General features: G+C 35.6%; 1 protein-coding gene and 1 long non-coding RNA gene across 3 annotated transcripts in view; one reads left to right on the plus strand and one right to left on the minus strand.

Moving 5' to 3' along the window:
* Positions 1-16,586, minus strand: part of LOC136324837 (uncharacterized) — a 457,224-nt gene that overhangs the window by 323,884 nt on the left and 116,754 nt on the right. The gene's annotated exons all lie outside the window — the stretch shown is intronic.
* TBC1D15 (TBC1 domain family member 15) overlaps positions 1-16,586 on the plus strand; it is a 114,898-nt gene that overhangs the window by 22,699 nt on the left and 75,613 nt on the right. For both annotated transcript variants that reach the window (XM_066258253.1, XM_066258254.1), the window contains exons 2-3: positions 14,421-14,519; positions 15,652-15,726. In XM_066258253.1, coding sequence (XP_066114350.1) covers positions 14,421-14,519; positions 15,652-15,726 — 174 coding nt within the window. The remainder of the gene's footprint in view (positions 1-14,420; positions 14,520-15,651; positions 15,727-16,586) is intronic.

The raw sequence follows: 16,586 nt of genomic DNA on the forward strand, positions 1-16,586 counted from the left end.
GGGATGACATTGATCAATAAGGGTGCATAGGTTTCAGGTAAACATTTCTATAGTATTTGAGTTGTTGATTATGTTGTGTAGCCATCACCCAAAGTCAAATCATTTTCTATCACCTAATATTTGTTTCAAAAAACATAGCTTTTTGAGAATGAATTCAAATCTTGTCTTTGCTTTGAAGAGATATAGCTGCTGGCATGATACGAAAAATCATAATGCAACCTTTTTCATTTTCACTTTTTTGTGGAAGGAAGTACTTATTAAATCTATTAACTGTCTCATTGTGCAGTACTGTAATTTTATATGTAGTTGTTGATATAAGAGAAATTATCCATTTAGTCCTCATTGTAGCTCCCCAGACTGTGAAATTATTCCTGTCCTCAGGTTTTGACACTGGCACACTAATGTTCTTAAGATGCAATAATAGTTCTGTATCCTGCCCTTCATTGAAAATTGTACCATCCTCAATATCTCTGTATCTTCACTCAGAATTTCTGTGGTTTGTTACCCTTAAAACCACGTCCTATGTTCTACATTTCATTAGTTCCACAGTCATCCTAAATAAAACTCGTTTACTTTTTTCTGTATTCCCTGCTTATCTCAGTTAATAACCTCATCCACTAAATTTGGCCTTTGACTGTTCTCCCCTTTACCTGCCACATCTGATCAGTCATGAAGTCCCATCATTTTGACTCTTTCAGTAATTTTGTAAAACATCTTCCTTTTCTTATGCTCACTACTGCTGCCTTAGTTCAAGCCACCTTGAGTCTCTGCCTCCCTGGCAGCTGTTTGTTCTTGGTTTGCAGCCAGAGTGTTAGAAAGAGGCAAGTCTGACTATGGCATTCCCCTGTTAGAACTTTCTAATGGCTTTTTAGTAGCAAAGATTAGCTTCTGGATAAATTACAAACTTTCAAATTCTTGAGCATGGCCTATAAAACTGTTTATCATCTGATCTCTAGTCTTTTCTCTCAGCAATAGCCTCTACTATATGATCTTGGTTGCAGCCACGCACTGAACTTCTGCTGTCTGTATAGAGCAGTGTTTATCAATCACCATTCCTTGGACTGGTCTGCCAGAAATTTTGTACTAGTTGGGGAAAGAGTTAACCACCCTTATGTTGTATGAAGATTATAGACCCATTGATCTTAGTCGAATTCACTTATATTCAGGTAATTCTTTTATTTCCACTTGCCCCCAAGTGTAAAAAGGTTGAAAACCATTGGTATAGAACATATACCCTTTTCTAGTTAAAATTGCCATTCTTCAGGTCTCAGTTTATATGTCATTCTTGTTAAGTCTTCCTCATTTCTGATCTTGCCTGAACCCTGTAAATCTAGGTTAGATATCATGTAAACGGGCCTGCTGTGGCAGCTTATTCATACTTCTATTATATGTCGTGATTACCTGTTTTCTTGTCCTAACCTCCAATTCGACTGTAAGTGCTGTGAAGGTAGTGATTGAATCTACTCATTTATAGCTAGAAGCTTGCTTTATGCTTGGCATATTGTATGTATTCACTATATAAGTATGTATCAAAGAAATAACCAAAATTGACATATTTTTCAGGATCTTCCACATTATATTCTGCTATGACCATTGATTTACTGGCTTATATGATGTTACTGGTTTTGTCAGACACTTTTTTTCCCAGTGTGTTTGTTTTTCCCTAATGCCTTTTATTTCCCAGGAACTAGTTGGGGCTCATAAATGTGAGTGTATGAATGAACTTCTAAATCAGATTAGATGGAATGGGGGTTGTTGGAAGAGTCTGGAGAGGTTATTGCTTGTGCTTTTTTGAAGAAGTTAGTAGAAGTTATTTGTAGAGGGAAGGGTGTTCTAGGTACACTGAACCCAATGCACACCGAAAAAGGCACAAGACTTTGAGAGAACAGGTGAGTTCAGAGAGGCACAGGGCAGGTTGGGTGAGAAGTGTCAGGTGTGGTATAGCTGTTGAGGTAAAGGGTGGAGTTCAAAGGATTTTAAGCTCAGGTGTAGCATGGTTATATGTACATTTTATAAAGATCAGTTTAGGCAGTGGTTACACATTACACTTTTCACAGACTATTAGAAAGTGACTAAATTAGGGAAGAGAGACCAAAATGTTATTTTAGCAACCCAGGCTAGGAATGATTGAGGGGTCCGTGTCAGAGGTGAAGGATTAAGGGATTTGGGGAGATATGACAAGGATAGTGAAAAAGGCATTTAGGGTAATGGGGTGGATGGGATATCTTTGACAGAGTTGAGAATATCGGAAGAGTAGATTTTAGATAAAACATTAAGATGCCTGTGAGTTATTCAAATGGAGATATTAAGTAGCCACTTAGATAATCAGGTGTGGAGTCTACTAGAATTTCTGGACACATACTGGCATTTTCTTCTGTAATGAAAAGTATAAATTATCTTGATGGCATTAAAAAAACTTATGCCATCAAGATACGAATGAAAAAGTTATGATTTTTGTAACTTTTTTGCTGTTAAACTTAACATAAAATTCATAGTTAAAGTTAAAGAATGTATGTTATTTATGGTAGATCTTATATTTATAAGTTTGGACAGAGGTTTAGGGATACACTCTATCCCTAAGTTATAACAGTAAACTTTAAATATTTGAGTTGAATTATTTTCACTTATATTTAGCTTTTGAAAATAAAGATAATATTAATACAAAAGAAATCCTGCTTAAGTATAGGAACAATAAAATTACTTGCTGCTGTATTATGCAGCTTTCTTATCATTTTCAGCTTTTTCTGTAATTGCAGCCTTGAGTTAGATTGTCTCAAGTATAGGAGGTCCTCCGGTTACCACACTCTGGACATAAAATGTTTCAAGTTAGGGCACTCTCGATATACAGTGTGTCCGTAAAGTCATGGTGCACTTTTGACCAGACACAGGAAAGCAACAAAAGACGATAGAAATGTGAAATCTGCACCAAATAAAAGGAAAACTCTCCCAGTTTCATACCTATTCAGTGCAGTTCGATGTGGGCTCACGCACAGATTTTTAGGGCTCCTTAGGTAGCTATCCTCTACAGACTCGTCACTGACTGATGGCCTACCAGAACGGGAGGGGGGGGGGTTTCCTCCACCAAACTGCCAGTTTCCTTCAACTGCTTTTCCCACCGAGTAATATTATTCCTATGTGGTGGCGCTTCATTATAAACGCACCGATAGTCACGTTGCACTTTGGTCACGGATTTGAATTTAGCGAGCCACAGAACACACTGAACTTTCCTCTGTACCGTCCACATCTCAACTGGCATGGCCGTGGGCTGCTCCGCTGTATACACGGTGTTACGTCATCATCTGCACATGCTGCCACATCATCCTACAGAAACTGGGAGGGTTTTCCTTTTATTTGGTGCAGATTTCACATTTCTATCGTATTTTGTTGCTTTCATGTACCCGTCAAAAGTGCACCATGACTTTACGGACACACTGTACAATGTTTCGAGTTTACACCACTCACTTCCCATAACAACTAAAAAAAAAAAATTTGAGATATGTTTTGGCCCAGGCCATTAGTGTCATACTTTTTTTACACTAATTATTTTGTCATTTTTTCTGTTACTACAGTACAGTGTAGAGTACAGCATATTTATGTCGTTTTCCTTTTTCTGTGGCTTAGTTGTGTTTTTATGTTCTAGATTATGATTTCACAACTGTGTTAGGATCAGTAGGTGACTTAGGCTAAGGGATGTTTTGACTTTCGCCAAAATTCGGGTTACGTCACTGTCATAGGAACAGAACTGTGCCATAACCCAAGGACCCCCTGTACATTTCTTTTTATCTTTATATTTAGAAAGTTGAATTTATCTTTCCCTGCTTTGTTTTTTCTTTTTAATTCTAACGTTTTCTAAATTAGAGGTCAGTAAGTTTATTCTAAAACAAACATTCTGTCATCCCCAGAACTCTTTTTTTTTTTTTTTTTTTGGTATTTTTCTGAAGTTGGAAATGGGGAGGCAGTCAGACAGACTTCCGCATACCCCCGACCGGGATCCACCCAGCATGCCCACCAGGGTGCGATGCTCTGCCCATCTGGGGCATTGCTCTGCCACAATCAGAGCCATTCTAGCGCCCGAGGCAGAGGCCACAGAGCCATCCTCAGTGCCTGGGCAAACTGCTCCAATGGAGCCTTGGCTGCAGGAGGGGAAGAGAGACACAGAGAGGAAGGAGAGCGGGAGGGGTGGAGAAGCAGATGGGCGCTTCTCCTGTGTGCCCTGGCCGGGAATCGAACCCGGGACTCCCGCACACCAGGCTGACGCTCTACCACTGAGCCAACCAGCCAGGGCCCCCAGAACTCTTAATAAATTATATAGTTTCTGTGCTGAAGGAACACAATCTGCAGTCACAGTTGCCAGCAGCAGCCTAGTATTGATAATCTACTTACCTATCTGGGCATATGAGCAAATATTTAACAACTAATGAGAGCTTGGGGGCTATGAGACAATTTTATTCCAAATTGGAGGCCTTTTATTCTTTTTTTTAGTATGTTTACACATGGTTCCTTTTTTGCCCTGAGAGGGTGGGGAGCACTTGGAATATTCTAGCCTGTGTAAAGATTTTACTTTAAAAAATATTTAAAAATAGTAATATTGCCAGGTACATACAGGCAAAGGAATTTATCCTGTTCATTTTTCTGTTCTCCATGGTATCTGGCACAAGAGTGCCTAATAAAAAGGATTTTTATTTTTATTTTTTATTTCTTTTTGTCAAGTGAGACAGATACAGAGATAGACAGGAAGGGAGAGAGATGAGAACATCAGTTCTTCGTTGCAGCACCTTAGTTGTTCTTTAATTGCTTTTTCATATGTGCCTTGACAGGAGGGGCTCCAGCTGAGCCAGTAACCCCTTGCTCAAGCCAGATGAGCCTGTGTTTAAGCCTGAGACCTTAGGGTTTTAAACCTGGGAACTCTGGATGCCAGAGCGACATTCTATCTACTGCACAACTGCCTGGTCAGGCTAAAAAGTTGTTTTATCAAGTTTATGTAATTAGTTTAGCACCACCTAGTGGCAAATCTTTGAATACTCTTGATATTTTTTGCTTCCAGTGAATAAAAAAAAGTTCCCCGGTGAAAAACAGGGTGATTTAAAATAAAATTTGAGGCTATATTGACTTCTTTTTCCTTTTTCTTTTTTTAGTGAAATATCTCTATTTATGTGTTTATTTATAGATGGGGTTTCACAGTCTAAAACAATAGACTTTCCATATAAGTTTTTTTTTTTTATACAGCTTTTTGGAGGTACAGTTGACAAACATAGAGTATGTAATTTGATCACTCTTGATGTATGTATATAAGACATACACAATTAAGATGCTGAAGTTATTACCACTGAAAATATTCTCTTATTGTAATCTATCCATACCTTCACCCTGTCTGTAGGCAACCACTGAGCTGCTTTTTTGTCACTAGATTAGTTTACATTTCCTAGATTTTTATGTAAATGGAATGATATAAAATATATATGTAAAATATATATAAATGTAAATATATGTATTAAATAAATATAAAATGTATAAAGTATGTACTTTAATTTTGGTCTTTCTTCCCTTCAGCATAATTATTTTGAGATTTACTCATATTGTTGCATGTATCATTAACTTACTCCTTTTTATTGCTAGGTCGTCTCCCTTTATATGGGTATACTATGATTTATTTATCCATTCACCTTTTGATACACATTTGCCCTTTTACCCTTTGGCTATTACAGATAAAGTTGCTGCGAAATTGGTAGACAAGTCTTTGTGTGAATATATACTTTGTTTTCTTGGGCAAATACCTAGGAGTAAAATGGCTGGATCATAATCTTAGTTGCATGTTTAGCATTTTAGGAAACTGCAAAAACTTTTCCAAGGTATATATACATTTTAAATTCCTACTGGTGGCGTATGAAAATTCCATATGTTCCACATCTTCATCAACATTTGGCATTTGATTATGATCATTCAAATAGATGTGTAGTATTTTGTATGGTCTCAATTTGCATTTCCCTAATAACCAATGATGCTTAGCATCTTTATGTGATTATTTGCCATTCCTATATCTTTGGTGAAGTGTCTGTTCAGACCTTTTGCCCATTTTACTTTATTCATTTTCTTGTTATTGAGTTTTGAAGAGTTCTGTGTTCTGGATACAAGTCCTTTATTAGACATGTAATGTAGTTTGCAAATATATTATTTTCCCTGCCTGAGCCTGGGCTTTTTATTTGCTGAAGTATCTTTTGAAGATCAAAGGTATTCAATTTTGATGTTTTATCAATTTTTTATTCTTTTGGTGTCATTTCTAAAAAACATTGCTGAACCCACGGCCAGAAATATTTTTGCCTATGTTTTCCTTGAAAGTTTTGTTGTTTTATTTTTTACATTTAAATTGGAGATGCATTTCAACTTAATTTGTATTTGTCATGCAATGTATGGCTTGAAGTTTATTTTTTGCACTTGGATATCTATTTATTCAAGTGCTATCTGCTGAAAAGACTATTTTCTTTGCTGTATTACTTTTTTTTTTTTTTTTTTTGGTGGGCCATTATATTTAATCCTAACTCGCACCTGGCGAGAAATATGCACAGTGGGAAAACACTTCCCTTTCCATTCAGGGCTCCCAAAGCCACTGACTTTTCTGAGTATTCCTAGAATCAAAGGTTTCTACCTCACCAGCCTTGTTCACCTCTGTTCCCCATCTCCTTCTGTCTGCACAAACTGGCTTCTTCTTCAGCACTCCGCCATCTTGGCTGCCTCTCCTTTCCAATGCTAATTTCAGGAACTGAGCCTGCTGTATTACTTTTGTACCTTTTTCAAAAATAAACTATACATCTGTAGAGCCCTCTTAATTCTGTATCATCAGTCTATTTGTTTCCCTTCAATACCACACTTTCTTGATTACTATATAGATATACTGAGTCTTATTGTCAGGTCTTTTAGTGCTCCACTGTTAACTCTTTCAAGGTGAACTTGGTTATTCTAGGTTATTTGAATATGCATACAAATTTTAGAAACAGCTTTTGTTGCTGTCCACTAAGGAGCTTCTTGGGATTTTGATTGGCATTGCAGTCAATCTAGAGGTAAATTTGGAGAGAATGGACATCTTTACAATATTGATTTTTCTGAGTCATGAAAATGCTGTGTATCTTTTAAATATCGGTTTTTGGCCCTGGCCAGTTGGCTCAGTGGTAGAGCGTCGGCCTGGCGTGCAGGAGTCTCGGGTTCGATTCCCGGCCAGGGCACACAGGAGAAGCACCCATCTGCTTCTCCACCCCTCCCCCTCTCCTTCTTCTCTCTTCCCCTCCTGCAGCCAAGGCTCCATTGGAGCAAAGTTGGCCCGGGCGCTGAGGATGGCTCTGTGGCCTTTGCCTCAGGCGCTAGAATGGCTCCAGTTGCAACGGAGTAACACCCCAGATGGGCAGAGCATCGCCCTCTGGTGGGCATGCCTGGTGGATCCTGGTCGGCGCATTCGGGAGTCTGTCTGACTGCCTCCCCGTTTCTAACTTCAGAAAAATACAAAAAAATAAAATAAAATAAATCGGTTTTCATTATTCCCAGATGTCTTATAATTTTCAGTTTATAAGTCTTACATAGCTATCATTTATTATTCCTGAATATTTCACGTTTGATGTTATTGTAAATGCTATACTTAAAAATCCTTTGATTGATCATATAATAGGTTTTTGCATTTTGATCCCAAGTCTTGGATCCTGTTTAAATAGTCGGTTATAGTAGTTTTTTTATGGATTTAATTGAGTTTTTCTACATAGAAAATCATGGCATCTGCCAACCAGTTGTTTTATTTCTTACTTTCCAATCTAGATGCCTTTTACTTACTTATTTTTCTTTATTGCAGTTCCTAAAACCTCAAGTACAGCATTGAGTAGAAGTGGTATGAGTGAACATACTTATCTTGTTCCTCATCTTAGGAGAAAGCATTCAATCTTTGAAGTATATTATGTCAGCTGTCGTGTTTCATATGTTTTTTACATGACTCAGGAAGTTTTTTTTCCTTATTTGCTGAGAGTTTTTGTCAGAAATAGATGTTGGATTTTGTTGAATGTTTTTCCTGTATCTTTTGAGATGATTATATTTCTGTTTTACAATTTTTTCACAGTGATGAATTGATTTTTAAATATTGAACCAATGCCAAGTAGGGTAAATCCATATGTTCATGAAGTATTTTTCTTTTTATATATTCTTGGATTCAGTTTGTTAAACTTTTGTTTAAAATTTTTGCATCTAAGTTCATGAGAGATATTGGTCTCTAGTATTATTTTCTTATAATGTTTTATCTGAGTTTGGTCCAGGATAGATAATGTTGGCCTCATAGAATAAAGTTGGGAAGTATTCGTCTTCTGTTTTCTGGAAGAGTTTAGTGTAGAATTACTTCTTTTTTAAATTGGCAAAATTCACCAGTAAAACTGTGTACTTGGAATTTGTGGGAAGGTTATAATAACAAATTTAATTTCCTTAATTGAAAATGGGCTACTAAAATTATCTTTTTCATTGTGAGTGAGCTTGGTAACTGTCTATTATCTATTTTGTCTGAATTGTCTATAATGTTTCTTAGTGTCTTTTATATATGTGTAAATCTGTAATGATGTTAATGCTCTATTCCTAATGTTGTTAATCTGTGTCTCTTGTGTTTTCCTCATTAATCTGGCTAGTCTTAGTTGATTCTCAAAGAACTAGTTTTGGTTTCATTGAAACCCCTCTCCCTCTTTTATACCTGTTTTTTCTTTTTCTGTTTTATTTATTTCTACTCTGATCTCTCTTTTTAGCTTACTTTAGGTTTAACTTGCACTTTTTTTAGCTTTTTAAGGTAGAAGCTGATGTTATTAATTTGACACCTGTTTCTTTTCTCATAAAGACATGCAGTGCTATATATTTCCCACTAAGCACTGCATAGGTGGCACTGCACTAACTTTGAGATGTGTTTGCATTTTCATTCTGTTCATATACTTTCTAATTTCCCTTTTGATTTCTTCCTTGACTCTTGGGTTATTTAGAAGTGTGTTTAACTGGAATGTTTCAAAGATATTTTTATTACTGATCTATGTTAATTCCACTGAGGCCACAACATATACATGAATTATTTTAAATTTACTAAATTTTGTTTTATGGCCTGAAGTATGATCTGTCTTGGTTGGTAAATGTTTTTGGAGTGTACTGTGTCACTTAGGTCAGATTGGTTGATAGTGTTATTCAGAGTTTTTAAATTACTGATTTTCTGTTTTGTTATGGTAGATGGGTAATGACATCTCAGACTATAGTTGTGGATTTGCCTTTTTCTTCTTGCAATTCTCTCAATTTATGCTTAATTTTTTTTGAAGGTTTGTTATTCGGTGCATAAACATTTGGAATTATTAGGTGGTCCTGATGCATTCATTGACCTTTTTATCATGAAATTATCCCTTTATCTGGTTATATTTCTTGGCTTTGAAATTCACTTTTGTCTGACATTAATATAGCTATTCTTTCTAGCTTTGTTTTTTCATTATTTTATGTTTATTTTCTTTATTGACTTGCTAGCTATGTCTGTTATTTTAGTGATTGCTTTAGGACTCAGTATAAATCTTGAACTTACACATTTGTCTTGAAGAGTTATACTACTTCACATGAACTAAAAGAATCTAGACAATCCATTTCCATTTCTCTTCTGGCTTTTGTGCTACTTTTGTCATTTTATTTTTGCATGTGTTACGAATCCCATAAACATACACACACATTTGTTCATTTATGCTTTAAACAAAGAGATTTGGTTAACAAGAAATAAAATGTATTTAAGCACATAGTTGCCATTTTGGGTGGCTTTCATTTGTGTGCAGAGCTAGATTTCCTTTTAGTTTAATTTGTTCTGCCTGAAAGACTTCCTTTAACAATTTTTGTAATGTAAATTTGATGTTGATAATTTTTTTTTAGTATTTATATTTCTAAAATTGTCTTTGCTTTCTTTATTGTAAGGCAGGGGTAGTCAACCTTTTTATACCTACCTCTCACTTTGTATCTCTGTTAGTAGTAAAATTTTCTAACCGCCCACTGGTTGCACAGTAATGGTGATTTATAAAGTAAGGAAGTAACTTTACTTTATAAAATTTATAAAGCAGAGCTACAGCAAGTTAAAGCATGTAATAATAATTTATGTCAGATTTTCGCTAAGTTTGGCAGAATAAATCTTTATAAAACAACTTACTATAGTTAAATCTATCTTTTTATTTATACTTTGGTTGCTCCGCTTCCGCCCACCATGAAAGCTGGAACGGCCACTAGTGGGCGGTAGGGACCAGGTTGACTACCACTGTTGTAAGGTATTTTCTGTGGGTATAGAACTGTAGGTTAACAGTGGTTTTCTTTTAGTACTTTACAGATGTTGCTCTAAGGAGGTGGGAGGGAACTTTTGGAGGTTTTGGATATATTCATGATTTGATGGTAATGGTTCACAGGTATATACTTATTTCCATACTTACCAAGTTATATACATTAAATATATATAGCTTCTTCTATGTCAATTATATCTCAATAAAGTGGTTTCGAAAAAAGATGTTCCTTCATTTTCTTCTAGTCCCCATTATTTCCAAAAAGAAATCTGCTATAAAATCATACTTAATGTTTTCTCCTCAGACTGATTTAAAGATTCTTTGTGTATTACTGATTTTGCACAGTTTGATTAGGATGTGCCTTCATATAGTTTTGTGTGTGTGTGTGTGTGTCTGTGTGTGTGATTCTTGCACTTTGGAATTCATTGAGCTCTTTAGATCTGTGAATTTAGAGTCTTCATCAGATTTGGAAAACTTTCTGCAATTATTTTTTTTAAAAAGATTTTCCTGTTTCTCCTCTCCATCATTTATTTCGGGTACTTCTTTATATGTATAGTAGAACATTTGAAGTTTTCCTGTAGCTCTAATCTGTCATTATCCTGCTCAGAGTATTATTTTTCATTTATGACATTGTAGTTTTCATCTCTAGAAAACTACAGTGGGTCTTAATTGGGTCTTTGTAATACTTTTGATATCTTCTGTTAATGAGCTCTAATTTTTTCTCTGGTGTCTTGAATATATGGGATTCAGTTATAATAATGTTTTAATATCCTCTACTGATTATATTATTTGTGTCATTTTAGGTCATATTTTATTGGTTGAATTTCTTCCTCATTATCTCATAATGGCTCATATTTCCATTAGTACACTTGGTAATTTTTTTCTTTTTTAGTGAGAGAGAAAGATTGAGGGAGATAGAAAGGGGGAGAGATGAGAAGCATCAACTTGTAGTTGTGGCACTTTAGTTCACTGATTGCTTTCTTATGTGCCTTGATGGGGGGTGGAGCTCCAGCTAACCCAGTGACCCCTTGCTCAAGCCAGCGACATAGGGTCCTGCCGAGCCTGTGCTCAAGCTGGTGACCTTGATGCTCTATCCACTGCCACCACCTGGTCAGGCAGTAATTTTTTTTAAACCACTTATCAGATATTGTGAAATTTATTTTGGGTGTTGGATGGCTTTGTTTTCCTATAAAATATTTTTTAGTTTTATCCTAAAAGGCACTTAAGTTATATGGAAACAATTTGATACTTTTGGGTCTTGCTTTTAAATTTGTTAGATGGTATGAGCACAGCATTTAATGTGGAACTAATTTTGCCACAGTGCTGAGGCAAGACTATTTATTCTGAGTGCTCTACCCGGTGCCCTATGAATTATGAGGTTTTCTACTCTGGTGGGAATAGATTTGTGTGAGCCTGCAGATTGTTTCTTCTAATAATTTCAGGTGGCTTTTCCCCTCTCCTTAGGTAGTTCAGTGATACATATACACTTGTTGAACACTCAGTGACCTCTACACACCTCATGAGTTCTCTCTCTGAGCACACCTCTCTTTTCTGGTATTGTTCTATGAACTCTATTGTCTTGGCCTCTCTCAGTTCCCAGCTCTGTCTCCTCAATTCAGTGAGACTTTTTTTGTAAGGTGCCCGGTACTTTAATACTTTTTAGATATTTCCCAGCTGGATTACTTAGAAAACTCAACTTTGAAAAATAGGATAGGCAGCACCTAACATATGCAGAAGAAAGTTGCATAATGTGCTTCAGTTAGGTCAAGTGTTGCATTTGATTCTTTAGGGTTCACTGCATTAAGCTTCCAGAATCTCTTTAGTGTTGGTAGTATCACAGAACCGTAGATTTTGTTGTTAATGATACCAAGCTTTTCTTGGAAAGAGAGTGCCCCGTTTTCTATGCGAACTATGAAGTTCCTGGGTATTGTAATAGATTAGTTTATTAGACTCAGCTGAAAATATGCTGAAGTGTAATTTCTGGAAATGTCTTTGATCTCTTAGTGACAACACTAAGCTTGAGATTTTAAGGGATTTCTTTTCTATAACTTTTTCTTACATCTTTTTTGTGGCTCCAGATATAATAATCCTGTTTTATGAATTGATAAAAGGACGTCTGGAATGGTTACAGTTTATGCATTTGGAATTCCCCCTTTTCACTTTACTTATTAAAGTTATTTTTAATTACTGAAGCAATAGAGAACTTTTAACTATGAAATATTAAAACAAGTTAGAGTCATTAACATAAAAAGTGACAGTTCCACTTTCGACTTTTCTCATCCTATTCTCTCTTCCAGAAGTAACTTCTGTTGATAGATTAAACTTTAATCATTAAAGTATATCCTCCCATAATTTGTTTTAGGTATTTTACAAGGATGTAAAAAACTTTTAAAAAGTATAAATGTCATCATACTCTATATAATGTGTTATTTTTTCCACATATGTATGTTTGTCCATTTAATCTCCCTCATTTTTTTTCTTAACTTCTGAATAGCATTCCCATAATATTAGAAGATATAGTTGATCATTTCCCTCCTTGTGGACTTTGAGATTCATATCTTCCCTTTTCTCCTTTCTCTGCCTTCCATATTATAAATAATAAATAAATAATAAGTTATACTGTCGTGAATATTCTTATGTATATCTGTGCATGTGTGTGAGTAAATCTGTATACTTCAAAAATTTTTATCTCTATACAAATGGAATAGAATTGTCTTCTACCGTACTCCCAGTTTTTACTTTCTACTTAATGTTGGTGTGTTGCTTAATTAGTTCATTGAATGCCATTTTGGGCTTTTGAGTTCAGAACATCTCTTGTGATCTTGATTTCTAGAAGACTCTTTTCTGACATAAGTCCATATCAGAAGTAACTAACATAACACAGGATAGGCATTAAAATAATGTTGAAGCTTTATAATGCAGCAGATGAAAACAGTTTTCTCATCTCAGACTGCCTGGGTTTCAGTCTCCATACCACTTCTTAACCACCCTTTACAGTTGGTGTCATCCACCTGAAGAAGTTATTAAACCTTCTCTGTCCGTTTTCTTGTTTACACAAATGAGTTCCTTATCCTAATGATAAAGAATATATTTTTAGAACCTATGGTCTAGGGTTGTTGTAAAGGTTAAGCTTTAATTTGTGCAGTTCTGGGTGCATAAATGTTCCATAAATGTTAGCTAAAAACAGAAGAATGCATGCCAGTTTATATTCATCAGCTAGTTGGTGATGGGCTTTGGTGGTGTTTGTTCTGCGTTGTTGATCCTGTGCTATTCTGAATAGAGATGTGATTATATTAATATAAGTAAAAGCCCTATATAAGTAGAAAGAACACTTCATTCCAAACTTATATACATCAAAAATACTTAGGTTTAGAAGTGACAATTTTATTTCCCTTTTACTTATTTTCATAATAAAAAATATTTTAGTGGTTCAAATGGGTCCTAGGAATAGAATCATAACATTATTCCTATAGAAGTTAAGGCTTAAATTTGGGATCATGTTTTAATAATATTCATATACCTGTGGTATTTTACATGCTTTTATATATAGAAGCACTCAGTGAATATTTGTGATCTTGAACTAGTTTAAACTAGTCATTCCTAGAAATCCTCATCATTCTTTTAAAATTCTCATATTATTCCCTGAATTTCCATGCCACTGTGTTAAAAACAAACCAAAATGATCTTATGGTAAAAAAATGTACTTTTATGGGATAGTTAGAAAACATTGATTTTTCATTGTATTTCATCTGTTCATATTCTTGAATATTTTCAGGTCCAATTTCAACTTAAGTTCAATATTTTGCTTAATGTTTTTAAAAAACATATTTAAGTGAAATTTGCATGTTGAGACATAGCAATTAGCCTGACATCTTTGTTTATGGAGAAAATTAAGATTGTGATAATCACTAAACCCAAAGCTTTTTCCTTAACAAAACAAATTTCCAATTCATCTTTGAAGTACTCTTAAGTCAGAGTGCTGTTTTTAAAATAATACATTTATATATAAAATAATCAGAAACTTGGGGCAGGCATTATAGGAAAACATCTCTTAATTATTTTTAACTGATGTTGAAACAGTATTGAATAAAAATGGTGTTATTAATCTTATTTTTGCTGTTCTAGATTATATATGAACAGGAAGGGGTCTATATTCACTCATCTTGTGGAAAGCCCAATGACCAAGACAGCTTGATTTCTGGAATATTATGTGTTTTAGAAAAGGTATGTTTCCAGTAAGTGATTTTATTTAATAATTGTTTGTGTTGGCTCATCTTGGGACATTATCAGCAAGTTTGAATTTCATGTGTAAGATAAAATTATGTAATTGAACAGTAGTTGTATATTTAACACGAAATGATGTTAGAAATAAAATAGTAAATCAGTGAAAACTTACTATGTAAAGCTTACAATAATAAATTTTTTATAATGTGTAAGCAGAATTTTATTTTATTTATATATTTTTTAGCAAGAGTCGGAGCAGACAGACTGGGACAGACAGACAGGAAGGGAGAGAGATGAAAAGCATCAACTCATAGTTGTGGCACCTTACAAATTTTTTTTTAGATTTTACTTACTCATTTTTAGAGAGAGAGAGACAGAGAGAGAAGGGGGGAGGAGCAGGAAGCATCAACTCTCATATGTGTCTTGACCAGGTCAGCCCAGGGCTTCAAACCAGTGACCTCAGTGTTCCAGGTTGATGCTTTATCCACAGCGCCACCACAGGTCAGGCAGTTGTAGCACCTTGGTTGCTCATTGGTTGTTCTCTCATATGTACCTTGACAGGGGCTCCAGTTGAGCCAGTGACCCCTTGCTTAAGCCAGCTACTTTTGGGCTGAAGCCAGTGACCATGGGGTCATGTCTATGACCTCACACTTAAGCCAGCAACCCCACGCTCAAGCTGGTGAGTCTGGGCTCAAGCCAGCAACCTTGGGGTTTCAAACCTGGGTCCTCAACATCCCAGGTCAATGCTCTATTCACTGAGCCAGTGCCTGGTCAGGCTATTTTACTTTATTTAAAAAAAAAAAATTTTATTGATTGATTTTAGTGAGAGAGGAAAAGAGAGAGAGAGAGAGAGAGAGAGGCAAGAACATCAATCTGTTCCCACGTGTGCCCTGACTTGGGATTGAACTGGCAGCCTCTCTGACTTGGAACGATGTTCTAACCCAACTGAGCTATCTGGGTAGAGTTTAAAATCTGTATAACATTGGTTGTTTATATATGATATTGCATATTTAAAGTACTAATATTTAAGAGGTTAAAATTTCATTTAGGGTTTAGGGATTTAAAAATTGGTGACTAAGAATGTAAGATATTGTTGAATAATAACTACAGTTTATAATTTTTTTTTCTCTAGGATGCTGAAGTGATAGTGGATTGGAGACCATTGGATGATGCATTAGATTCTTCTAGTATTCTCTATGCTGGAAAGGTATTTAAGAAAAAAATATATGACTAAAATTATGCCATTTAAAAAATAACAGCTTTATGGAGATAGAATTGATATACCATAAAACTCACTCTTTCAAAGTTTATAATTCAGTGGTTTGAGTATATTTATAGTTGTGTGGAGCCATTACCAATATTTAATTTTAGAACACTTTCATGACTCCTGAAGAAGAAACTTTTTTTTTTTTTTTTTTTTTGCAAGAAAAAGAGGCAGACAGACAGGAAGAGACAGAGATGAGAAGCATCAACTCACAGTCGTGTCACCTTAGTTGTTCATTGACTGCTTTTTATATGTGCCTTGACAGGGGGGCTTAAGCCAAGCCAGTGACCCTTTGCTCAAGCTGATGACCTTGGGCTTCAAGCCAGGAACTTTTTGGGCTCAAGCCAGTGACCATGGGATCATGTCGATGATCTGATGCTCAAACCCATGTGCTCAAACTGGTGAGCCCACGTTTAAGCCAGATGAGCTCACGCTCAAGCTGGCAATCTCAGGGCCTTGAACCTGGGTCCTCAGCGTCCCTGGCCGATGCTTTATCCACTGCCACCACTAGTCAGGTAAAAAGAAACTACTTTTTCTCAGTCACTTTCCAGTCTCCTCTTCTCCCAGTCCCTGGAAACCACTAATCTACTTTGTCTCTGAATTTGCCTATTTCATCTAGGGGGAATAATACAACATGTGGTCTTTTGTGACTGACTGCTTTCAGGTAGCATTTTTCAAAGTTCATCTCTTGGTATTTATACCATCTGTCAGTATTTTGTTACTTTGTTTTCCTGAACAAGCTGCATTTATGGATGTATACCACATTTTTTTCATCATTTGATGAACATTTTGGTTACTTTAGG

This window comes from Saccopteryx bilineata, chromosome 2, assembly GCF_036850765.1.
Source record: "Saccopteryx bilineata isolate mSacBil1 chromosome 2, mSacBil1_pri_phased_curated, whole genome shotgun sequence".
Classification (NCBI taxonomy): Eukaryota; Metazoa; Chordata; class Mammalia; order Chiroptera; family Emballonuridae; genus Saccopteryx; species Saccopteryx bilineata.